This window comes from Talpa europaea, assembly GCF_964194135.1.
Source record: "Talpa europaea genome assembly, chromosome: 2".
Taxonomy (NCBI): domain Eukaryota; kingdom Metazoa; phylum Chordata; class Mammalia; order Eulipotyphla; family Talpidae; genus Talpa; species Talpa europaea.
This window is the reverse complement of record NC_140068.1, coordinates 59,114,675-59,140,656: the sequence shown is the minus strand read 5'-3', so window position 1 is coordinate 59,140,656 and position 25,982 is coordinate 59,114,675. Positions and strand designations below refer to the sequence as shown.

The 25,982-nt window shown below is 38.0% G+C and overlaps 2 protein-coding genes across 5 annotated transcripts in view; one reads left to right on the top strand and one right to left on the bottom strand.

Annotated features, from left to right (window-relative positions):
- The window catches only part of SLC35A1 (solute carrier family 35 member A1), a gene marked incomplete at its 3' end in the record, with an annotated part of 28,212 nt that extends 9,493 nt beyond the window's left edge, over positions 1-18,719 (top strand). The window contains exons 2-7 of the mRNA XM_084258582.1: positions 5,611-5,770; positions 7,504-7,656; positions 12,515-12,581; positions 15,028-15,204; positions 15,646-15,780; positions 18,580-18,719. Coding sequence (XP_084114708.1) covers positions 5,611-5,770; positions 7,504-7,656; positions 12,515-12,581; positions 15,028-15,204; positions 15,646-15,780; positions 18,580-18,719 — 832 coding nt within the window. The remainder of the gene's footprint in view (positions 1-5,610; positions 5,771-7,503; positions 7,657-12,514; positions 12,582-15,027; positions 15,205-15,645; positions 15,781-18,579) is intronic.
- Positions 18,720-20,559: 1,840 nt separating this feature from the next.
- The window catches only part of RARS2 (arginyl-tRNA synthetase 2, mitochondrial), a gene marked incomplete at its 5' end in the record, with an annotated part of 51,541 nt that continues 46,118 nt past the window's right edge, over positions 20,560-25,982 (bottom strand). For all 4 annotated transcript variants that reach the window (XM_084228533.1, XM_084228531.1, XM_084228530.1 and 1 more), the window contains 7 exons: positions 20,560-20,812; positions 21,332-21,395; positions 23,114-23,188; positions 24,460-24,555; positions 24,979-25,088; positions 25,173-25,240; positions 25,746-25,870. In XM_084228533.1, coding sequence (XP_084084659.1) covers positions 20,726-20,812; positions 21,332-21,395; positions 23,114-23,188; positions 24,460-24,555; positions 24,979-25,088; positions 25,173-25,240; positions 25,746-25,870 — 625 coding nt within the window. In that variant the 3' untranslated portion in view covers positions 20,560-20,725. The remainder of the gene's footprint in view (positions 20,813-21,331; positions 21,396-23,113; positions 23,189-24,459; positions 24,556-24,978; positions 25,089-25,172; positions 25,241-25,745; positions 25,871-25,982) is intronic.

Genomic DNA, 25,982 nt, shown 5'->3' with positions numbered 1-25,982 from the left:
GCTATAAACATAGGGGTGCAGGTCCCCTTTTGAATTAATGTTTCTGTGTCATTTGGGTAAATACCTAGGAGTGGAATTGCTGGATCATATGGAAGCTCCATCTTTAGCAGGTTGTGGAATCTCCACACAGCTTTCCATTGTGGTTGGACCAGTTTGCACTCCCACCAGCAGTGCAGGAGAGTTCCTTTTTCTCCACATTCTTGCCAACATTTGTTGTTGCTAATTTTTTGAATATGTGCCATTCTCATTGGTGTGAGATGGTATCTCATTGTAGTTTTGATTTGCATTTCCCTGATTACAAGTGATGTTGAACATTTTTTCATATGCCTGTTGGCCATTTGCATTTCTCTTTGGAAAAGTTTCTTTTTAGCTCTTCTGCCCATTTTTTGACTGGGTTGTTTACTTTGTTGAGTCTCATCAGCTCTTTGTAGATTTTTGTGATCAGTCCTTTATCATTAGTGTTGTGTGCAAAAATTTTCTCCCAATCCATGGGGTGTCTCTTAGTTTTGGTTACTGTCTCTTTTGCTGTGCAGAAGCTCTTTAATTTGATGTAGTCCCAGCTGTTTATCTTTGCCTTCACTATCACTGCTTTGGGTGATGAGTCTTTAAAGATGTTACTGAGGTGTGTGTCATGTATATATTTCCTTCTATATATTTTATGGTTTCAGGTCTTATGTCAACTCCATTTTGAGTTGGTTTTTGTGCATGGCGTGAGGTAGTATTTAATCTTTTTAATACTAAAGTCATTTATCTCCTTTAAATTTCTGTATGGTTAATTCCCACATTTTCTTTTTTCTTTTTTTAAAGATTTATTTATGCATACAACAGCTGGGGTACAGGCCAGAGATGCGGGGGGTGAGAGGATCCACCAGAGACAGAGTGGGGAGCAGAACAGGCAGACTGACTGAACTACACTGCTGAGGGGAGCAGCAGGCGAGTCAGGAGAGGTCTGCCTCGCCATATAGGTTTCTCCCTGGCCGGCCAGGAATTGAACTTGCATTCGAGAGGCTGTGGATTGCTTCATAGTGCAGTGCTTAACCCCTTGCACCACCAGGGAGGCCCCCCACATTTTCTTTTTTAAATAAAGTTTTAATTTTAATCAGGTGGGGTTGGTTTACCACACTGTATATGTTTTAGGGGTATAAGTTCACATTTCCTCAAATGTTTATCACCCATGCCTACCACCAAAACCCTAACACTCTTCTACCTTATTTCATCGCCTCCTTGCCACCTCTCCCATGGCCCCCAGCTCCCTTCATCCCCCTCTGGTAGCATCAGTTCTGCAGTCAGATTTCTAGGCTTGGTTTTGGATTAGTTTTATCTGTTCCCTGTTTCTTTATATTCCACATATGAATGAAATCATCCTGTATTTGTCTTTATTCTGATTTACTTAGCTTAGTATAATCCCTTTTGGTTCTATGGATACTGTAAATGGCAAGATTTGATTTTTTTTTTTAATTAAACAAGGCTGATAGTGGAACTTTGTTTATTTAATGCAGAAGCATATAAGTCCCTTTATTAGAGAAATTGTACATATTGATGAATATGGTCAATGATCACATCTATGGGTCAGTTCTTCAAAAATCAGAACTAGTATTTAGAATAGATTCTGTGCTCTTCATTACACTGTGAAATGTCTTTATTATTATTTTTTAAAGATTTATTTATTTATACAAGAACTGGGGTACAGGTCAGAGGTGCACCTGAGGGTGAGAGAATTCACCAGAGAGTAGGGGGAGCAGAACAGGCAGAAAGACCAAGGACACTGCTGAGGGGAGCAGTAGGTGAGGCAGGAGAGGTCTGCCTGGCCATGTGAGTATCTCCCTGGCTGGCCGGGGATTGAACTCATGCTGTAGAGGCTGTGGACAGCTTCACAACGCAGTGCTCTACCTGCTGTGCCACCGGGGAGGCCCTGAAATGTCTTTAGCTGAGTAGTATTCCATTGTGTACATATACACTTAGATTGTTTATATAACTTGGCTATTGTAAATAGTGCTGCACATATTTTTCTTTCTTGTACCTCCTAAATATCTTTATCTCACTTTCTAATGTTTTTCTATTATTTTTCAGCTTTTGTTTTTGTGTAAATTCTTTTAGCATCTTCTGCTATTTATTGGTACTTCAAAATATTAGAAGTATATTACTATAATTCTACAGTATCACAGTGAAATTTGAGGTTTCTAGAATAACTGGATTAGAGAAGGAACCAGAAAAAGATACTAAAGCTTTCCTGGCAGTGAAGGAGTAGCTTCTGAGCATCAGCAAAAGGATACAAACAGAAGAGCCTAAGACCTGAAGATATCCTCACACTTTGCAGGTTTGCCACACTTGAAGGGAAGGCTGGCGAGAGGCTTTTTTTTTTTTCCCCTTAAATGTGAAAGCTGAAAAGTGTGGAAGAGATAGGAAAAGTTATAAGGAGAAAAGGGACCACAACCACCTTGATTTTTGATACAGGCATGGTGTTATTAGGAGAGCAATTTGATCCTAAGGAGCCCATATTCTGACAAAGCAGAGAGTAGTTGGTCAACTCTGTTCTCTTGATAGCCAAAAAATTCATTTGATAACTATTGAAGGTTTAGAGTATCTCTAAGGGGTGGAGAGAGCTAAGATGACATGGACATTGCCTATACCCGAGAACCAGGGGGAGGATAAACAGCCGCTGTAAAAGCTTGGAGACTCTTGTCTGGGAGATAAATGCATATGGAAGGAGACAGAATGTGGTAAAAAATACAAACGGGCACTTCTTAGTAGTTCCTAAAGCTTCCACACTATAGTCAGTAATAGCACAGTGAAATAGCACTTTATACAGTCTAAGATTTATATCTCTGCCATCATACGATGCTTACCAGTGAGAATTACATTAAAAAAATGTTCAAGTATGTTTTCTAATATAACACTTTGTTGATATGGGCCTTTTAGTTGCACCTCTTGATTCTTTATTTTAATCTTAAATGTTGTCTTGAATTTTATAATTGAAAACTTTCTTTGAAAAATTATCCTTTATACTCTGTTAAAGAAGTTGAGAAAAAATATGGTATACTTTACATTTGCATTAAAAAGTAGTTTAAAAAGAATGTCATAGTTTTAAAGAGCCAGTCTTCAAAAGTCTATTACATAGAATTGCTCAGTAGAGTCATCTCTGGTATTCTTTCCGTTGCCTGGGTAGTATAATCTCCCAGCAGGAGGTCTACATTACTTTCCAGCATACAGATTTACCTTTGTAATGTGGAACTTAACTGAAATTGGCAACCGAGGAAGATCTCAGTAAGGGGGGATATCTTTAGTTTCTGTGTCTTAGGCCAGATTTCCTGTCTTATGAAAGCATTTTCTTGGGGGCAGGAAGTGTCCAGTGGATAAGCATTAGTGGTCAATTAGACATTATGATCTTTCTGTCCTCCCTCAGAACTTAGTTATTTTTGTACTTCTAAGTATAAAAAAATTAATGTCTAGTGATTATGTTAACCTAAAATGTATAGGCTCATTGTGATGATCATAAACTTTAAGCTGGAACAGATCAATCCCCAACAAGATAGAAGCTGCTGCTGCTGCTTTTTTTTTTTTTTTTTCCCCCCAAATCTAATCTTTCTTAGGGATGTTGTTAGTTGCAGCTAGGATTCTTTTGATAAAGAACATCTTTGCTGTTGATGCTTATTATAAAACATTGTTTTATTTTTATTTTCAGGAAAAAAGTGAACTGATATACAACAGATGTCCTGTAAAATTATATACCTCTATTTGACTTTTGAGAATATGCTTACTTAAATATTTTCCATATTTCATAAGCACTGAACTAATTTGTAAATAATGTCAACCTGAATTTCTCAATTCCTGTCCCAAGGAACATGCACATTTTTTTCTTTTGTTTGTAATTTAAACCTATTACAATCTTGAAAAATGGGATATGCAACTGATGGAGACCAGCTTCAGCTAGATGTCGTGTCAGGGGCCTCAGAAAGGAGAGGACAGCGTCATTGAAATCTTGGGGGGCTGAGGGTCTTAGCGGGTCTTTATTTATACCTTAAGGCGAGCGATACTGAGGCAGAACAAAGACAATCAATACATACTTTCTCATGAACATGTAGCAACTCCCTTGGTCTCACACCAAAAGGGCATTTCTTTGGTTACCTTAAAAAACGTCAGGAACAATTAGTTTCCTAGGTGCAGCTCACTTTCTAACATGATCAATTATATAAGACAGCACAACATTTGGTAACAATTAAGCATTCTATTGAACTCTCCTAGTTTCAGAGTGGGTGTAAAAGTTCTATACTCTATTACTAAAAATCAGCCTATCTCCTTATCACTCAATTAATTTGGCTTATTTATCAATTACTTCAAAGTGGCCTAAAGCAACTCATCAAATCCATGTTAGTTCTACTGAAGTCTAACTCTTAACTAGCAATTCCTAACCTCCACACGGCCTGTGAACTATTGACTTTTTGCATACACCAGGAAATGTGCTGCTGCTGCAAGCATGCAAGCACATAAGCAAGTACCCCCTGGGTTAGGCTACAGTTTCCAAGCACAGCTGGTTCAGGGCAGCTTGTTCTCCATAGTTCTCAGGGCCAAAACATTTCTTTCCTAACTATACCTTTAGCAGTTTGTACTGTCTTTGATAATGATTCAAGTGTAAACAATAAATCAATTAATGTCTAGGTCCGAATTGGGTTTTCACAGGCCAATTAATAACTTACTTTCACATTAACCAAGAACAAAGAGGAGAGCATTAGCAGGCATTGCCATGGAGACTCCCTAGTTCAGATCTTCTTGGGAAGTGCAAGAACTCCCCTCTTCTGGGAAGTATAACTTCTCTCTTCTGGGGAGCACAGGAACTACCCTCTTCTTGGGAGTCTCCCCCAATGCCCTGACCTTGTCAAGAGATAGCATGGGTACCACATGCAACCTGATTAATTAAAAAATCAGGAGGAACGGGCCTCCCCGGTGGCGCAGCGGTTGAGCGCTGGATTGCAAAGCTGCCCGCGGCCTCTGCGGCTCCGGTTCGATCCCCGGCTGCTCCCCGGACACCAGAGGAGGATCCCACATGGTGCGCAGACCTCTCCTGCCGCCCGCTGCTCCCCTCAGCAGTGTGCTTCGGTCCTTCTGCCTGCTCTGCTCCCGGCTCTGGCTCTGGTGAATTCTCTCACCCTCCCGCGCTTCTGACCGTACCCAGTGCATGTGTAAACAAAACAAACAAACAAACATAATAAATAAATAAATAAAAACATGCCTCTATTAAAAAAAAAAAATCAGGAGGAACTTGACGTAATAGCATTTACAGTGGTAGAGATTAATTTTTGTAGATAGTATCAGCAATTCCAGTTATCTGTTATCTCATTATTTACTATACTTAAAAAACAGAGGTTTATGCTGGTAAATCTAATTGTTATATTTTATCAAATAGAGCTTGTAATTGTTTTTCTTTTATGAGGATGTATTATTGGTGTATTTCTTTCAATCTAAAATTAGCTCAAAATGATAAAAAAAAGTTTGCTAAATTAGATCAGTGAGCTTAACACAAAATAGCTCTCCTGTGTGTGAAGGAATCTTATCAAAGGGATGCTGTTCAATTTTCTCCTTTAACCCCAATGATTTCCCTTTTTTGTTTTAAAGAGAAACTGGTAGTCTGGGTAGATTCAAGGCATCTTTAAGAGAAAATGTCTTGGGGAGCCCCAAGGAACTGATGAAGTTAAGTGTGCCATCGTTAGTGTATGCTGTTCAGAACAACATGGCTTTCATAGCTCTCAGCAATCTGGACGCAGCAGTGTACCAGGTAAGTAGAGTAAGTGATGATAAAAAGTGCGGAATCTTAAAAAATGTTTTTATGGTGAAAAGATTATTAACCCTTTGTCACATAATCAGGTAATTTTTTCTTGATAACTATTAATGCTAATCAGAAATAATGTACTTTTGACCCTTGAATATATAACTGGTCACCTTACAGAGAACTTGCAAAGGTGACAATGGAGCTTAGTCTATAGACATATATCCCGCACATATCTCAAATCTTGTCTCACAGGTGTAACATAATTTTAAGGATACTTACTGTAGTTTTTTGTTACTGATTTTTGTTTTCTTGTTGCTACACAATCTGTTTTCTCCAACTTGGTTTTGTTTTCCTTGTTTTTCCTTTAATGTTTAGTATTCCTTATGTTTGAGTGGGAGACAAGAAATCTAATGGGAAAGTCTGAGCATATTGTTTGGGCTTGTTGACTTGGAGCTTTATTGCAGATATGAGGTGGATCTTTGGTTGGGGAGCACTATTGCCTCAAGCTAGCCAAATGCCCCTGGAGAATTGTTTACCACCTTCAGAGGGTGAAGCCCTAGCTAGGTCTAGGAGCTGACTGGTGGACAGCTGAAGAGACCCATATTACGAATGCATGCGCATCAGCTTCTTTAATCTCCCTGGCTTTTGCTTCCCCAAGTTCAATTTTTTTTTTTTAATAGAGGCATGTTTGTTTATTTATTTATTTGTTTGTTTTTTGTTTTATACATGCACTGGGTACAGTCAGAAGCGCGGGAGGGTGAGAGAATTCACCAGAGCCAGAGCAGGGAGCAGAGCAGGCAGAAGGACCGAAGTACACTGCTGAGGGGAGCAGCGGGCGGCAGGAGAGGTCTGCGCGCCATGTGGGACCCTCCTCTGGTGGCCGGGGAGCAGCCGGGGATCGAACCGGCCCTGCAGAGGCTGCGGGCAGCCTCGCAACCCAGCGCTCAACCGCTGTGCCACCGGGGAGGCCCAAGTTCAATTTTTTTCTTCCCATAAAAATAAGACTCCATGTTTCTGTTCAGTTGGGATAAAGAAAATCATAGGAGTAGAGTGTCTCTGGATTTGTTTCCTAAACAGCATGGAGCCAATCCTTATTTTACCCAACCTTCATTCACATCTCACTGCAGAAGTACTTGTTACTTCCTGAGACTTGTGATGGTTTTATTCTGTACATTGTAATGGTTATCACCCTTCCCCACTGCTAGCTTAGAATTCTACTCTGTAGTCTAGGAAATCAGCTTCTGTTTGTTCATCTGCTTTCTAACTATCAGAATTTTGTTACTGTTTTCTCATCTCCCCATCCTTGTGAATTTCTGTTGAGTTTATAATCATGTACAGAATGGTAGCTTGGCACTTACAGAAGGAGTTGGAGTTTAGGGGCACTGACTCCCCATCAAGTTGAAAACCCATGTGTACCTTTTGACTCCCTCAAAACTAACAATTAATAGTTTGCTCATGACTGGAAGGTTTAAAGATAACATGAACAGTTGAAAACATTTTGTGTATGAACTATATGCTGTATTCTTACAATAAAGAAAGCTAGAGAAAGCTATTAAAAATTAAGAGAAAATACATTTATTATACTGCACTATATTTATTCATCTTAAGTTTTATGTCACCTTTTTCTAAGAAAATCCACATATAAGTGGATCCATGAAGTTCAAACACATGTTGTTCAAAAGTCAACTGTATTTGTCTCAGAACTGATGTTAACTGAATTCATTAATTCATTAATTTAGGTGACCTACCAGTTGAAGATTCCCTGTACTGCTTTATGTACTGTTTTAATGTTAAACCGGACACTCAGCAAATTACAGTGGATTTCAGTTTTTATGCTTTGTGGTGGAGTCACACTTGTACAGTGGAAACCAGCCCAAGCTACAAAAGTCATGGTAAGAAACAAGATGCCTACCACAATTAAAATAGTAAACTTCTTTAAGTCTTATAAACTCAGTCATATTGAATGTAGCACAATTACATGTCTTTGATTTAAAGTAATCTTTGCCCAAAGGATAGACTTTTTTGCACTTAGGATAATGTTAATTAAGGATAATCATATTTATTGGCCTTTTTCAAAGAAGAGAATATACATAAAATGTTAAGAGATCGAAGGTAACTTAAACTTAATGTAGTCCACTTCCTTTCTTTTATGGATGACAAAATTGAAGACCAAAGAAGTGAAGTAAATTGTCCAGGGTTAGATAGATAGTAGCTCGGCTGTGAATTGAAATCGTGCCAAACCCCACACAGTACACTTGTTCAGAACTTCTGGACCCTTTTTAAGACATTCTTTAAGAAACATGGGACAAGGTTTTCTCTATCTAATTTTCATTTTTTCATTCAACTTACAAAGATTTTTATCCGTTTGCATATACTGCCACTGCCAGTGATCAGGATTATTGGGGAGTAGTGTTTTTGATAACTAAAATAGGGCAAAAGTGTCCTTGACTTATAACTTTGTTTTTTGGCAGTTAAATGTTAGCCTGCTTTTTATTATTACATGCTTTAATCATTTATTTTCCAAAGAACGGGGAAGTGGAACTTTAATGAATATCTTTCTGAAAGTCAGAATTTTTTCTCTACAATTGAATACCCTATAAAGTAGCTGGGATGTACACAGACCTTGTGAATATAGGAAGTCAATTCCTCTTTAATTAGTTGCTGTTAGAAAATTTTTTTGAGCCTTTAATATATTTTGTCTTCCCACGATGTTTAAGCATGATTATACTCTTGGTGACATTTCAAATCAAATATGCAATATACATTTAACTCCGTGGTACACCTGCAGAGAAATAATTTATGAGGGAAATAAGACAAACATTAGAAGTTAAATGTGAATTTTAAGTATAAACACCTCATACCATTAGAAAATTCTAGGTTCCCCTCACATAGTTATGTGTGTGAAAAACTTAGTAAGCATAGAGTATGGGGTAGTGTATCCTACTTTTGAATCACTCTAGAAGTTATTTCATATTATAAACAATGCAGCATCCTATAACTTCCTCTTACTGCTCTTGTTGTCAGAGTATCTCAAATCCCTACAGACTAGTTGATGATCCTTTGAATGTTGGAGGACAATGTCATCCCCATCCTCAAGTCATTGAGACATCTATTTCTAGCAATAGAATACCTTTTCTGGAGATTTCATCATCTCTGCCTCCTGCTCCATTGTCTGGTATTTGTCTTCTAGGTGCATTCACTTGTTTCTCAGTACAGATGTTGACTGAGTTGTGTGAGGCAAAACTTTCTAATTACCCTTTTTTGAATGTTAGAGATTTATTTATTTATTATTATTATTTTTTTTAATAGAGGCATGCTTTATTTATTTGTTTGCTGGTTTGTTTGTTTGTTTTGTTTATACATGCACTGGGTACAGTCAGAAGCGCGGGAGGGTGAGAGAATTCACCAGAGCCAGAGCGGGGAACAGAGCAGGCAGAAGGACCGAAGTACACTGCTGAGGGGAGCAGCGGGCGGCAGGAGAGGTCTGCGCGCCATGTGGGACCCTCCTCCGGTGGCCGGGGAGCAGCCGGGGATCGAACCGGCTGCAGAGGCCTCGGGCAGCTTCGCAACCCAGCGCTCAACCACTGCGCCACCAGGGAGGCCCTGTTAGAGATTTATTTTAAATATAATTAGCGGTTTTTTTTTTTTGAGGGGGGAGTCTATCTATTATGTATGTTTATATACAACTACATGTAGCTGTTTCAGTTTGTCTCAAATGTGTCTTATGCAGCGGGCTGCTTCTAGATCAAAATAGAGGATGTGTTAGTATTTATTAAACTTGGCTTATTAACTTTGGGTGAGTGGTCAGGCCTTAAAGGTCTTTCCAGTCCTTATCCAATATTAACTTTTTCTTGAGCGTTATGCTTTCTGTAGATTTGACAAATGTGTCCTCTGAGTTGACTGAAAATCTTAGATAGGACCAGAGTTCTCTGGCTGTTTTCAGACTTCTCTTTAGCTTGACATTTTCCCCTTGCTTCATAAACATTTATTCTCACAGTTTTTAATGCCTCAGGAGTTTGAGGGTTACCATAGCTACATAGTTCTGGCTTGAGGTCTCTTACAAGGGTGGTGCAGTCAAGATACAGGGTATGGCTGCCATCAACGGAAGGCTTGACTGGGCGTGGGGAATCTCTTTCAGAGGTGGCTTAGTCACATGCCTGGGAAGCTGGTATTGGGTGTTAGTCTAGCATGATTTTATTTATCAACACTCTGCTGTCTGAATATTCACTTAGATATGAATAGTCGCACTGTTATCCTCACTACATTTTCCTGTCACATTCATAAAAATATTGTGCAAATCTGTCAAATTTCATTATCTAAACATCATTATGCTAAACATCATTATCTTTATGGAATTTCCCTTATCACTTACACTAGGAATCCTTTCAAGTTAGTAAATCTGATAGGAAAGTAGCACTCTCTTATTCAGATTTTAAGTTCTTCAAGTCATCTTTTCTAGAATTTTGCTAATAACAACATCATCAACAGCTGCAATCACTTACATAGCATTAAACACCAGCAGTGTTCTAAGTGCTTTACATATATTAATTCACTTATACCAACACCACTATGAGGCTGGAATTGTTTTTATTTCCATTTTCAGATGAGGAAACTGACAGGTAAGGTTAGTGATATGTTCACAGTCATGTTGCTTGAACCCAGGCAATGTATTTCCAGAGCTTATACTCTTGGTAAGTGTACTGGCTGCCGCAGAGGTCTCAAGCAGTTTTTCTGTAATTTCTGCCTGTGTGAGTATCAGGAAAGTATTTACATAACTCAAGTTTTCTGACATAGCTTTCAATCTCCATTATTCTTCGAAGATTTAGTGAAGTATCTTGATTTGCTATTGTTCTTGGTCAAGATACTACTGAATTTTTTTTTTTTTTTTGCATTTAGCCATGTATTATAGTAGTAAACCATATATCTTGGACTTCACTTACCTTCTAAATGTTTATTTAAAAATTACTATTCACAGAGAAAATGGCAACTAGATTTGAATAGCTCTGTTTTCTTACCATCTAACAGTCTATCATCTAGCCCAAGAAACATACTTTTATCTTCCCAAACTAAGCATTTAAAATTAAATGACTTAAAGTATCTTTGTAAATCTTAACTTATTAGATAGCCTTTAATTACTCATGTTGATTTGTGTTCTTTGCACTTTTCATTAGAATCTCTTAATTCCTCTTGAACCATCTTCCCATTAGCTGTGGAATTCTTATTTGAAGTTTTATTTTAAATTTTGATTTAATCAAGACTGGAGCCCATCTCTCTTAACTGAGTGGCTATCGCTCATGGTAAAATGATATGGTTGCTCTTTCCTAAAGTTTTTATCATGTCTATTTCATTACCTAGCTGTTTCTTTTTAAATTAGAATTAAGTCCAGGGTAGTGTTTATTATTTTTCATAATTATAGATGGGCAGAAAAGCAAGCCAAGAGTTTATCAGACACTTATTTTTAGTAGCTTGAACTTCCTAGCAATTGTTGGCATAGGGGACATTACACACCATTATTTTTTGTCATATTTGTATCAGCCTTGTAACTTGTTAGAAACAATCCATATTTGTCCACAGTAGTCTATAGCAGTGGTTCTCAAACTTTATTGTATATCATAATCATGGAAGGTTAAATAGATTGCTGGGCCCTGTCCCTCCGGAGTTTATGATTCAGTAGGTCTGGAGGGGCCTTGTCAATTTTGATTTCTAACAAGTTCCCAGGTGCTGGTGCTGCTGTCTGGTCCAGGGACTATCCTTTGCAAACCCACTTGTTCTGTATCTCCTTTTACCTTCACAGAAACATTTATTTTTTTTTTAAAAAGATTTTATCTTGTATAGAAGAACTACTCTGGTGAAGACCAGAGTGTAGGAGGAGTAAGGGGGGAAGAGAGGATTCACCAGAGACAGAGTGGGAGCAGAGCAGGCAGACCCAGTGAAATACACTAAGGGGAGCAGGAGGCGAGACAGGATTCTGCTGTGCTATGTGGTTGGAGATCGAAGCCAGGTCAGTATGGTGGGCCAGGGTGGTGATAGTGAGCTGAGACTTAACCCTAGGCCACCAGGCAGGGTCCCCATATGGAGATTTTAGACCAAGCCTTTTCTCTCTCAGTAGTTCACATAAAGTAATACTTTGTATCAGGCCATTAGTTTTGAACAAGGTATCTGTCATTATAGAAATGTATCTTAACCCACTGTTTCAGGGTTACTATTGAGCTAGTATTCATTTCTGATGAAAGCTCATGAAGATTAATTTAGGGGAGAAAGAGGAAATAAAGTTGAAATGATAGACTGGGGTCCATATATATGTATGCACAGTATTATGATAGCTCTCAGTCCCACCCAGCTGTGTATCATCTTTTATCTTCATTCATTTCGTACGTAACAGCATGTCTGGTGCATGGCAGTTATATTATTAGTATTTGATGGAAATTTTAAAAAGTAGGAAATCCTAATCTACTTCATTCTGTAGGTGATTAGAAATAAATTGTTACCTTTTCCATGATTGGGGGCTTGAGTTAGGTGGGTGGCAGTCAAGGAGACAAGGTGACTATGGAAAATTCATTGCTTAACTTAAGTGCTTTGATTACACTATGGGATGGTCTTTTGTTTGGTTCTATCTTACTCTGTAGAATAGCTTTATCTGATATAGTACATACCTTCAGAAGAACTGTAACTGATTTTTGTATTCATTTGTTCTCCCAGATGAATCCTATTTATTAGTCACTGAAAATAACTTTTTGAAAACTGTTGCAGGTGGAACAGAACCCATTGTTCGGGTTTGGCGCTATAGCTATTGCTGTATTGTGCTCAGGATTTGCAGGTAAATCATAAAAGGACTTATTGTCAAAATGTTTGTTCAAAAAGTCAAACTTTAGAGATTTAGTTTATCTCATTTTATTACTATAATTTGATTCCCATTTAAGTTTCATCTTCTTAAAGAGTTTTATTAGCTGTTTTCCAGTGAGTGCCTGGTAGTGATTCACTGAGTTTGGATCTCAGTCATTCACACTTGGAGTTATCTAAGAATATACTCTGTCATCCTTGACCATCCTTTATCCAGCCAAGAATCCAAAAAGTAATGCAAACAGACCTCTGAAAAACTGGAAGAAATTAGCCATCAGAAACTCAGATGCTTTTTCATTTTCCTGGAACTGACACTATCCTCAGACTAAATTCTGCTGCTTCAAGGGTTTAGTTATAGGCTTGGTCTGTTTTTCTCTGGTAATCTCAAATCTTTCTCCTGCTTCAACAGTTTAGGAACCATGGAGTAGGGATGTGAAGGGATGGGTGGAGAGTACCTAGAAACCTAACAAATAAAAGTTAACAGCCAAAAAAAGAAGGGGTAAGAACCAAAACCACTAATGTCAAACAAACATGGAAGTCTGGAATTGTGTAGGGAGAAGTGGTCCTCCACTGACCTAAGAGACAAAGTGTGAATGTTAAATGTAGCAATAAGAAATGAAATATATTCTAAAAGTACTTCCAACGAGAAGAAACTGAAAGTTTTTCTTAGTAAAAAGAGTATTAGTGATAGCTGTATATCTTTATTACTTATCTTATTTGTACTATTTCAAGAATTAGGATTCTGTTTTTGGCTAAGAAACAGGCAGGATGTGGAGATGAAATACTGCTCTTAAGAAAGATTTGGTAAGGATGACAATTCCATTTTAATAATAAACTTAATGATAGTATCATGCTAAAATTTGTTAGGAACCATCAAATTAGAAACAAATTGAGTTATCTGAAGAAGAATATATTTGACTTTTAATACAATTTTTGAATGATTAGATGTTTATGTCTAACATTCTATTAGTGCAGCCTCTCAATAAACAGTTTCCCTCTATGCTTTGAATAGTAAAATATAAGGTGAAATAGAAATAACCAGGTTTGTTTTTATTTTCTGGGTCTTTCCCCATAGGTTCACCGAAAATAGTCTTGTTTTTCATTAGAATTGTTAGTTATTGGTATTACAGTAGTATTTATATTAATATATAATTAATGTCCTTGCTAACCCATACATTCATTTTAAGTATGCATTTATAGTCCTATCCTCAGGCGAAATGTGGTAACTTTATTAGGGGAATCCTGTGCTCCTTTGGAGTATTTGGGGAAAAAATGGATTCTCAAGCCCAGAGAAATGCACATACACACAAAACTTGCTATCAGTTTGGGAGCTCACAGTCCTTTGAAAATTGTGAACGTGGCTTGTGGAAGCCAGTGTTAAAGAAAAATGACTTAACTCAGCAAATTCTATTTACGTTTTTAGTTGTGTGAGAAAAAAAAAAAAATCCCAAGTGGTGGTTACATAGATTATTCTGTAAAGTTAGGCGTTTTCATTACTAATCATCTATTACAGGGATGTAACTTGCCAAAGCAAGTTTTTATTGGCATTAAAACAACTTTTGTGATTTATCTTACTGCTATTTATGTTACTGTGATTTATGTTCTGCCTTAAGTAAAAGGCAAAACCTTTTTTTTAATGAAGCAAAATTTTTTTTTTCTTAAACAATTTTATTTATACAAGCACTGGGTACAGTCAGAAGCACGGGAGGGTGAAAGAATTCACCAGAGCAGGGAACAGAACAGGCGGACTGATGAAATACACTGTCGAGGGGAGCAGCGGGCGGCAGGAGAGGTCTGCACACCATGCGGGACCCTCGCCTGGCAGCCGGGGATCGAACCAGTGCTGCAGAGGCTGTGGGCCACTTTGCAACCCAGCGCTTAAATGCTGCGCCACCGGGGAGGCCCAGAACCTTTTTTTTTTTTTTTTTAAAGATTTATTTATTTATACAAGAACTGGGGTACAGGACAGAGGCACGGGAGGGTGAGAGAATTCACCAGAGACAGAGCGGGGAGCAGAACAGACAGATAGAAGACACTGCTGAGGGGAGCAGCAGGCAAGGCAGGAGAGGTCTGCCGCGCCATGTGGGAATCTCCATGGCTGGCTGGGAATGGAACCCGTGCTACAGAGGCTGTGCACGGCTTCACAGCACTGCACTCAACCCGCAGTGCTGCACTCAACCCGCTGCGCCACCAGTGAGGCCCGGCACAAACTGTTCTTAACAGTAATTTAAGTCTCCTGTCAGTGTAGATTAGAAAGTTCCTTTTTATTTAATTCTATGTTCTTTATAATACAAATTGGTGTATTCATTATGCAGTGTGTGACAACCAACATAATATGCATGTACTTAAATGTTCTCTAGAGTACTTAAAATTAATTTCCAATAATTATCTATTTCATATTTGCATGTCCAATTTTCTTCCAGGAGTGTATTTTGAAAAAGTTTTAAAGAGTTCAGACACTTCCCTTTGGGTGAGAAACATTCAGATGTATCTATCAGGGATTGTTGTGACATTAGTTGGCGTCTACTTGTCTGATGGAGAAGAAGTTAAAGAAAAAGGATTTTTCTATGGTTATACGTATTATGTCTGGGTTGTCATCTGTAAGTATCCAGGAATTAAAAGTTCTGGGTAGATTTATTTTTTTTAAGGTTGATGTCCATTTTAAGCCTTTATAGCATTTTGAAATTGTTCCTTTGATATTGTGAACATCAGTTTGAATTGTAATTTTGGTTTTATTGACTGACTTCTGTGGCACAGCTATCCCAAAGCAATTTTGCCTTCACAATCAGAAGTATCTAATGTGTTAGCAATAAATGTGTACAGTTTAGTAGTAGACCATGTAGCCCTTTGGGCATCTGAAAAATGATGTTGTTTTGTAGAAACTACTATGCAATTTTAGGATAAACTCTCTCAGATGGCTGCTTCTAAGGAAAATAGTATTTTTGTGGGTAAATTACTATGACATCTCTTGGGGATGAAAATTACCTCACCATCATAATGTTTCATGTGAGTGTTACGATTTTCTTTCTTTCTGGATCAAGTTTTTGCAAGTGTTGGAGGCCTCTACACTTCAGTTGTGGTCAAGTACACAGACAACATCATGAAAGGTTTTTCTGCAGCAGCAGCCATTGTCCTTTCTACCATCGCTTCAGTGATGCTGTTTGGATTGCAGATAAGTATGTCTTATTAAGTTTTTAACATGACCTTCTGAATTCATCTTTTATTAAATATAGCAGTTGGTTGTAGTGTTGATGGAAATTCCTAGAAATCCAAAGATGGGGGCCTCCCTGGTGGTGCAGTGGGTTGAGCGCCGCACTGTGAGGCTGTCTGCAACCTCTGCAACATAGGTTCGATTCCCAACTGGCCAGGGAGAAACCCACATGGCGCGGCAGACCTCTCCTGCCTTGCCTGCTGCTCCCCTCAGTAGTGTCTTTGGTCCGTCTGCCTGTTCTGCTCCCCGCTCTGTCTCTGGTGAATTCTCTCACCCTCCCATGCCTCTGACTATACCCCATTTCTTGTGGAAATGTGGGTCAGCAGTATTTAGGTTTAAATGGGCTTAGGCTTAAGCTAAGGGGTAATGGTTATATGAAAAGTGAGGGGGCTACTTAGTTGCTGGAGATATTTTAAAAGATTGTTTTTATTGAGACATTAGTTTACAACACTGTATCTGATGTAGGGGTACAGGGTCATGCTTCTTCAGGTGTATATTACCATCATCTACCATCAAAGTATCATTAATTCTCCACCATAATCTGCTGTTCCCATATCTTTCCCACTTCTATAGTCAGAGTTCTAGGGGTTATTTTGGTGTTGTTCTGTTCCTGTTTTTCTTTATATTCCACATGATTGTAATCATCTATCCCCTTCTGAATTATTTCACTTAGCATAATTCCCTCAAGTTCCACCCATGCTGTTGCATGTGGCAAGAGTTCATTTTTTTTAATAGATGAGTATTCCGTTGTGTATGTATACACCACTTTTTTAGAGTCCACGTTTTCTAAACAGCACTTACGCTGTTTCTATAGCTAAACTATTATAAACAGTGTGAAGCGAATACAGGTATGTGTGTGTATACTTACATCCCTTCAAATAAGTGTTTCTGCATTCTTTGGTAGATACCTAGGAGTGGAACTGCTGGGTCATATGGTAGATCTATTTTTAGTATTTTGAGAAACTTCCATACTGTATTCCATAGGGGTTGGAGCAGTCTACATTCCCACCAGTAGGTGGTTTCCTTTTTCTCCACAACCTTGCCAACACTTGTTTTTGGTCTTTTTGATGTGTACTACTGTTATAGGTGTGAGAAGTGTGGTTCTGATATACATTTCCATGATGATGAGTTTTTTATGTGTCTGTTGGCTATCTTTATGTTGTCTTTGGAGAAGTGTCTATTTAGCAATTTTGCCCTTTAGAGACAGTGCTTCTGCAGCCAGGCCTCTCTCTTCCCTAGGTATTAGAAACAAGGTCAAGGTGAATATAGTGTGATTAGAACACAAGGTAATAAGTACAGGATTTTAGAAAATGATTACTTTCAGCAGTGTAAACTATATAGACTTTGTTTTGAGGAAAGGGCAGAAGAGCTTTCATTTACTCCTTATAGTTTATACCTTCCTGTTTTGGACATGGGGTGTGAGTTGGTTATGAAACTACAATCCAAATCTAAATTTTCTTATTTATACAAGCACTGGGTACAGTCAGAAGCGCGGGAGGGTGAGAGAATTCACCAGAGCCAGAGCAGGACCGAAGTACACTGCTGAGGGGAGCAGCGGGCAGCAGGAGAGGTCTGCGCGCCATGTGGGACCCTCCTCTGGTGGCCGGGGAGCAGCTGGGAATCGAACCGGCGCTGCAGAGGCTGCAGGCAGCTTCGCAACCCAGCGCTCAACCGCTGTGCCACCGGGGAGGCCCTATGAAGGTAAGTTAATGTTACTATAGTTGACATTCTGTCACCACTGCTCTGCCAGTCCTTGTAATATTATTTAAACAGTGATGTTGACTTAACATTTCAGGGTGCTTTTATGCTATAATAATCATTTTCTTATTGATAAGTTGTACCATTAGTAATGCATGAATTAAAGTTGACATAAGTAAAAAAAGAAGACCTAACCTATATTACATGTCATTTTAAAATTGACTCTTACTATAAATGCAAATAGAGGGACACCAACCTTATAGAAATCTTAAGAAAATCATTTTATGGTTCAAATGTTGTGTGTACCGTTTATTACCTGTGCAACCTTGGGGAAGTTACTTAACCTGTGTCTGTTTCTTCACCTGGGGAATGAGAATGATAAAATCACCTGAGATAGGGTTATTTGAGGTGAAGTTCTTAGAATAGTCCCTGGCACATAGTATTATATAAAAAGGCTAACTACTTACCGTGCTTTAGATGCTTTTCTTACCTGATTTGGGTAAGCTTTTAATTGGAGTTTGAATCCATCCTGTGCTCAACAAATCCTTACGCCTCTGATCTTAAGGAATATTTGGGAACAGTATGAAGTGCTTTTTGCTCAGTGTACTTACTGATGGTCAAGGAAATTAATTAGGCAAAGCTAATCTTTCCTAGTTAGAGGTGAACTAAAATTACAGCTTGATGTCATTTCTCTGCCTGCCATTTTTAAGCTGTGTCCTCATTTTTTGAATTAAGGTAAAAAAGACAAGGGTAGTTTAGAAAATGGAATTTTACTTAGTAAAGCATGCACTAATCGTCACTGTCTCTATTAACCTTCAGTCACCTGTGTTTTGCTCGACTACGTTTTTACTCTACATGTTCACAGGTTTCTACAACAATGGAAAAGCCACATTCCACTGTATTTTCTTTTAATCAGTATAAAGGGAAATTTGTATTCTTGGCAAGTGTATAGCCAGTGATTGACGATCTAACTCCACAACTCAAATTTTTCAAAATTTCAAATTGATCTTTAACATGTTGGTCTTAATTAAGGACACAATGCAGATTTCTTTTTTTTCCCTTTCAGCACTCAACTTTGCTTTGGGTACACTTCTCGTATGTATTTCTATATATCTTTATGGATTACCCAGACAAGACACGACATCCATCCAACAAGGAGAAACAGCTTCATCAAAAGAGAGAGTCATTGGTGTATGTCAGTCTTGAAGATTCTTAAAGTTCTTAAGACTAATCTATTTGCATTAAACTAGAGCCTTAAGTCAATCCCAGAAGATAGCTTAAATAAAAACACCAAATTAACTGTGTGGCATAAGCAGTAAGAAGAAAACTGAGTGACTTGCTACAAAGATTTAATGTGACCTGTTTGAGAATGAAGGAATTTTATTATTGTATATAAAAATGTACATACAAAGTATGGAGATATGGCGTTTAAAAAAAAAAATCATGTGACGCCACGATATTCAAGTAACACGGTTTGGGACAATGTTAAGATTTAAAGTGCCAAAGCCATTTCCGTGCTAACTGATCTCTTGTTCAGGTACCAGAGAAGCTGAACCCTCCTTGCTCAACAATTCACATACAGTATTTTGTCTCAGTGGCAGTGAAGACCTAGTCCTTTTCTTACAAAAGGGAGGCAAAGAAAAGGCAGCATGGCTCAGAAACAAATTGAATGTTCTTACGAACTGAATCTATTTCATAACTCAGACAGTGATTTCTGGGTGGTCAAGTAACCCTTCAAGTGCTGTATTTGTGTCATCCATTCTCTGGATTCATAGTCCTTTGCTGTTAGATCTTCAAAACTTTCTAATGTCACTTTTGTACTTTTTTTTAATGAAGTATGTTTAACTGTGGGACTCAACCAGTTGTAAAATTTCAGTGTTTTTTAAAAAACGTTTCTATCATGTTCATGGGAAAATTCAGCAATAAACTTAATTTATTTATATGAAAGTTGATCAATTTCTGTATTTTATATATATGAACATAAGGCAAGATACAAACAGGCCAGCTGGGGCTAAGAGGACTGACTGCATTCATGCTCATTGGACTCTAGGTTGCAGAGTATAGGCTGAATTAATAAAGTTTTCTTAGAGAGATGCTTTCCGAAGGATGGGGCTCTAATCGTCACTGTCTCTATCATTTCACTCAAGATACAAAAATTGAGAGGCTACCACAGATTTGGGAACGTTTGTCCCAAGAAGAGGAGGGGGATATGGGACATGTTTTACATGTCCCAACTGTACATTTTTATTCCCTGGCTGATTTGTTCTAAGGAAATTTAATACTTTCAATAGAAAGTTAGTAATCTGGAAGCTAATTAAAAGTGTGACTGACTGTATAAACGAATCTTTTCTCAGACTAAGAAGGTATACCATACTTGCCAATATAAAACTATGTTCGTTCAACTAGAGAAACTTTGGTTTATGTTTATTGACTGTCACTGGTATTCACAAGAGTTCTAGTAGCAACATTCAGAACAAATTAGAGCCAACCTGAATGGAAATGCTGGATGAAGCTACTAGAACTGATCAAACAGGTCACATTATACTCACGTTACCTAAACAAGTACCATAAAATATACCTTAACAATGTGCAGATACAGGAAGGAAATAAATTAAATTTCAAATATAGCTTAACTGATGAACCAATTTCCATGAAAATATCCTAATATAGAGATACCTGTATGTGTAATTCCTTGCTCTTCAAATGTATCCTGAATTCACGTATTGAGAGTAACTTTTATATATCTACAAAAATATAAGCATAATATCTGTCACCTAGGAGTAGTCGTCAACCTTATTGGGAAAAATAATCCTGATCGTTATTTAATAAATTTATTCAGAACTAGCCATAATTACAAGAAAACTTAGGTTTTTCCCCCTTATTTTTTTTGATGAAAATAATAGCTTTAAGAATAGTCTTTCTGAGAGAATGACACTGTTAAGAAATCTAATCTAAAGTTTACTCTTTTATCTCTGTTAAAGCACAATGAATTTTAAAAAGGTTTAGTATAGTTTTACAAGTCTGTTTAAGTACTTACTGACCCTGAGGGAAACTCAGATGATTCCTTTTTAGGGATATTTAATAATTTGAAAATTCACTTAGTAGAGATTATGATACAGAATAATAGTTTAAATTCTATTCTAAACAGCAATGCACATAAGAATAGGTAACTAGAATTCACCTAGTATTTTAAAAGCCATTTTAATTAGAAATTACATTCTACATACAGGTGTTATTCCAAGAAGTTTCATTCCATTGGCTAGGACAGAACGGACAGCTCTGAAAAGATGAAGTCTGGCCTACAAAATAAATCAAAGAATGATGAACTGTTCGCCAGTAGGCTGGCTATATATGTGAATAAGAATGACCTTAAAAGTATTTTTTAACTTCTTATTTAAAATAGGAACAATATCTCAAAGTACCCATGGGTTTTGCTCAGACAATAGAAGAAATTCCTAGTACTCAAGAGCTGTGGAGTGACAGTGTTATAGTATAGCTTCTGATAAGGGAACCCATCACTCACACTTGATATAGGAAAATGTATTGTGTTGGAAAGTATCTAAACATTTATTGTTTAGTGCAATTCTAATTACTGAGTTTATAAAGTATTTTGCTATATTGAACATTAGGATGCTATTTTAGAAGCATTTACAGGACTAAGTAGTAGTTGCCAGCAGACCTGAATGGAAATGCTGGATGAGGCTAGCAGAACTGATTAACAGATCACACTATACTCATGTTACCGAAACAAGTACAATAAAATATACTTTATCAACGTGCAGATACAGTTTATACAGAGAACATTTAATAAAACATACCCCTGCCACTTCAGAGGGACTGTTCTTTATGTGCAGTGTTTTGTGTGCCACAGCTGCAAGATGACTGCAAATGGAAGAGAAAAATTATGATTAGGGCCAGCAGTAGTTACCAGTTTAGAAACTTAATATTTAATCTTACTCCCTCAACTTAAATCAAAGCCTAGAGCTATTAAAGGACATATCCTAAAATTGGAAAGTTGAGACTAGAATTCACTGCTTTTCTATAACAAGTAAAACAAACTAAATTCAAACTTTAGGTTTTGGTCCTGGCTCAGCTACTGTTCTCAAGGTTATGAGTTCATTGTTAGTTTTGTAAATATAGGGGGATGCCTTTCTAATTATTAGTTTTTCCTCATTTGGGCATTAAGATAAAAGGTACATTTTTATACCTTTTAGCATGGTGTCTGTAGTGAGGAGGTGGGTAGGAACTAGTTACCTGTCTGTTCTGCACAACACACTAACCACTCTTCTTTAGAGCATCTTTTCTGTTAAGGAGTGGAAGCAAGTAGAACAGAGTGCCAGAGAAATGATGCCTTGGATACTGGTTCTAATGATGAAGTGATATTAAAAAGACTTTTATGGCTTCTTCACCTTTATATGGCTAAGTAGAATTTAAAGGAAAAAGAATCTTTCTTCAATCTTGGGAAGAAAAGTTGAAGTTAAGAAAACCCCAATAGGGCCTCCCCGGTGGCGCAGCGGTTGAGCGCTGGGTTGCGAAACTGCGCACGGCCTCTGCGGCGCTGGTTCGATCCCTGGCTGCTCCCCGGCCACCGGAGGAGGGTCCCACATGGCGCGCAGACCTCTCCTGCCGCCCGCTGCTCCCCTCAGCAGTGTACTTCGGTCCTTCTGCCTGCTCTGCTCCCCGCTCTGGCTCTGGTGAATTCTCTCACCCTCCCGCGCTTCTGACTGTACCCAGTGCATGTATAAACAAAACAAACAAACAAAACCAGCAAACAAATAAAGCATGCCTCTATTAAAAAACAAAAAAACAAAAAAACAAAAAAAAAAAAACAAAAAAAAAAAAAAAAAGAAAACCCCAATAGATCTCTAATTTTAGTAAATATTGAATAAAAAATTTAAAAGAAAATTTAAAATTTTCTTTTAAATAGCTTGATGGGAAGATACAGCTGTTGCTACATGAAAGTCGACTTAAATTCTACCCAAAACTTCTAAAAAAGCTACCGCGAAATTTTATCGAAGTCGTACTGACTTGCCTCCCAAATCATTTTCTACCCTCTTGCTGACGATTTTTCTGTGCTTCTGCTTAAGATCCTTTTGAGAATCCTACTGTCCTGAGAAGAAGTCTAAATGCTTTTAAGTACATGGCAAAACAGCCTGTATATGCTTTCGTATCCTTCCTAGAGCTATGCTTGTAGTTTCTTTGTTCTCATTCAACTTTTGGCTTTTTCCCCCTTCTCTGCCACCTTGCTTCTCCTCATTAGTATCTATCACCTTTCTCTAAGAAGCCCTTTCTGATCTCTCAAGGCTGGGCTGAGTGCCCTAACACTGTCTCTTACATCACTATTATAACTCTTATGTGCTGTACTTACCCACCTATGATGAGGGTTTTGGTTCCTGTTCACTAGACAGTAGTGACCACCTCTTATATCACTGAATTAATGCTAGTTTGGAAAGATGAAGCAAAAATTCTTGTAACTTAAAGCATATCACTTTTTGGGTCAAGTGGCTTATTTATAGGAAAACTTTAAAAGAAAGAAAGGTCCTTTGTTAGAGCAGGGCTAAAAATGTCAATTCATACCTTAAAATAGCAAGGTAAGATACCTTAGAGTTAGAAGGTAACTGACAATGTGCCTGGGTTGAAGGTCCTGAGATGATCTATAAAGCACCTCATCGAACCTAAAAGAAAATGACAGGGATAGTTGCCAGGGGAAGACTCCACTTATTTTACTGAGCTAAAATAGTAAGGCAGACATCTTGGATGTAAGATTCACGTTACGTCATTAAAAGTAGCATGGATAGGAAAAAAGGCCTTGAGTACTTGAAGATATAGACACCTTTTTCTTATCAATTCTTTGATGGCTGGAATTTCTCAATCATCTCAATATCCCTTATATATAGCTCAAAGCAAAGACTCAAATCATGGCTGTTAAACTTATGTACAAATTATATAAAACCTCTAGCCATGTTTAGGAATGTAATCTGAAAAACTGAGTCTACCTTCAATGCTAACAAAAGCACATTGTCTTAATTTTCCTCACAAATTAGCTAAATGTGAATACAGTGATTCCTCCTTTGATCCCAGAAAAGATCCAGTGACCATTGTGTGGCAATCAGGGAAAACTGCCTTCTTGTTAACCATGAATATCCTTCCAGAGACTAATCTCTTCAGTCACAAGACTATACCAAGAATGTTTGAGAGAGCGGAGAGATGTGGTCTCTTGCCCAGTGTGGGGCATCAGGTAGATATGTATTTGAAGTTGTGAACTGAAAACAAGAGGAAATGAAGGACTTACTCAGGAGGCAGCACAAAAGGCAGGTTTTTTTCTTTGCTTTTTACAGCAAAAAAGACACGTATCTTTTCAAATCTAAAATGCTATGCTTTTGGGCCTCCCCTGGAGGTGCAGGCGGTTGAGCGCAGTGCTGTGAAGCTGTCCACAGCCTCTGCAGTATGGGTTCGATCCAGGCCACTGGCGAGAATCCCACATGGCGCAGCAGACCTCTCCTGTCTCACTCACTGCTCCCCTCAGCAGTGTATTTCGGTCCTTCTGCCTGTTCTGTTCCCTGCTCTCTCTCTGGTGAATCCTCTCACTCTCCCACACATCTGGCCTGTACCCTGGTTCTTGTATGCATGAATAAATAAATCTTTAAAATAAAAAATAAAATGCTACGCTTTTACCAGGCTTTCCATTTTTATTCATAATTTTGAGGATGTTAGGCATTTAATATTAAGCAGTGATAATATTTTTAAAACCCAAGGAATGACCTCCTGCATGTCCTTTGTCTGCCTTTCAAGGACAGTCATTCACTCTTTGGTCATCCTTCAGTAAAGTCCTGTGTACAGGAGGGGGGCCGGAGCCAGACACTGGCCTATTCACACTGGCAGTGGTCAGGAGAGAGTTATTTTCTGAAGCAGGAGCAGCCATGCTAACACTAGAAAACTTTCATACCTGAGAAGATGCTGGAGAATTGAAACAGACTGTGGCTCTTGTAAACAAGCAGTATTGAAGTCATTAAGGTAACCACATCCAAAAGTCTCTTCCAAACTGTTATCAAAAGTTTAAAAACAAAGGATTAAACAAGAAGTTAGTTGTCCAAGGGCACAGAGTCACAAGTGATGAACACCATCTCAAAATACAGTCTTGATGTAATGTTGTTTGACCAGATGTCTCAATTTTCCCTAGCGCTGTTTCTTTATCTGAAAATGGAATATATTCTTTAGCAGGGTTATTCTGAAGACTAAATAAAGTTTATATATATATATATATATATATATATATATAAATATATAAAAGCATTAAATAGGCACTCAATAAATACTTTAAAAAACTCTAAGAGCCAAATGTAACAAGAGTTCCACTACATTTTAATTAGCTTTAAATACGAGATACTGGAGAAACCCAGAAAACAGAGACTTTGGTCACACCAGAGGCCAGGGTGGTCTGAGTTCCTGGACAGCCCCTTCTCACCTGTGAAGGCGGGCATGTGTGTATTGTAGGAAGACGCCTGTGTCTCCACGACTCTGGAAAACACGATCCCAGCTGAACTGATAGTCAGATAAGAGTAAACCTTTAAAGTCCTAAAATGACAGAGAATATCTTCAGTACCGGGATTTATTCTAGTACCATACAAAAGGATCTCATAGGAAGAAGTCTTAACAGACCTGAATAATAAGCGCTGCAAGTCCAACCTTCTCTGCTGTCTCCTGTGGGTTCTCCAGTTCTTTGGTTGCTGAAACAGACAAAGGCAGCTGTTTTAACCTGCGGGAAACTATAGAATCAGGGACTGAATGGAGATAACATTTTTCAAAAGTGAATATAACAACAAGCAGGTACAGTAAACTAACTTACTTTCCTAATTTGGGGGAATTTAAATAATTTTATTTCCCCTGCTTACATTAAAGAGAAGGAACACAAATTTATATTTCTTGCAAATATTCCCGTTAGATACAGGTGATTTTTCTCAAGGTGAAGTTTCAACAAAGCCATAGGTCTTTTGACTTGTAATTCATTATGTAACTCAGGAACTCTGCACTACCACTCCAACAATGGAATGATGGTGCTGAAGGGTTACTAAAATTGGATTTCTGAAATGAAAAACATCTAAGAGTTCTGGCACCTCTAATTAGCATAAGCTATTGTTGTCAAGGTTAGTAAAAGTTCATTGGAGGGACAGAAGTCCAGCAAAACATAAAAGTGGTACATAAATTGTGATAGTAACAAAAAATGGAATTCACTCTTAACAGAAGCCATGTTCTGTAGCATCCTTAATCGAATCTCATTTAAAACATCTTCCAGAAAAGTAACATCTCCTCTTCGAGTCTTCATTCCCTGCACTACTCCAAAGGGCACATGCTGGCACCTGAAATGGAGTGGGCATTTAGTTAACTGAAAACTAAAACACATCTGGTGATCAAAGTACATAAAATACCCTTTTCAGAGAATAGTCTGAACTTTAACTATCGGAGAGGGGA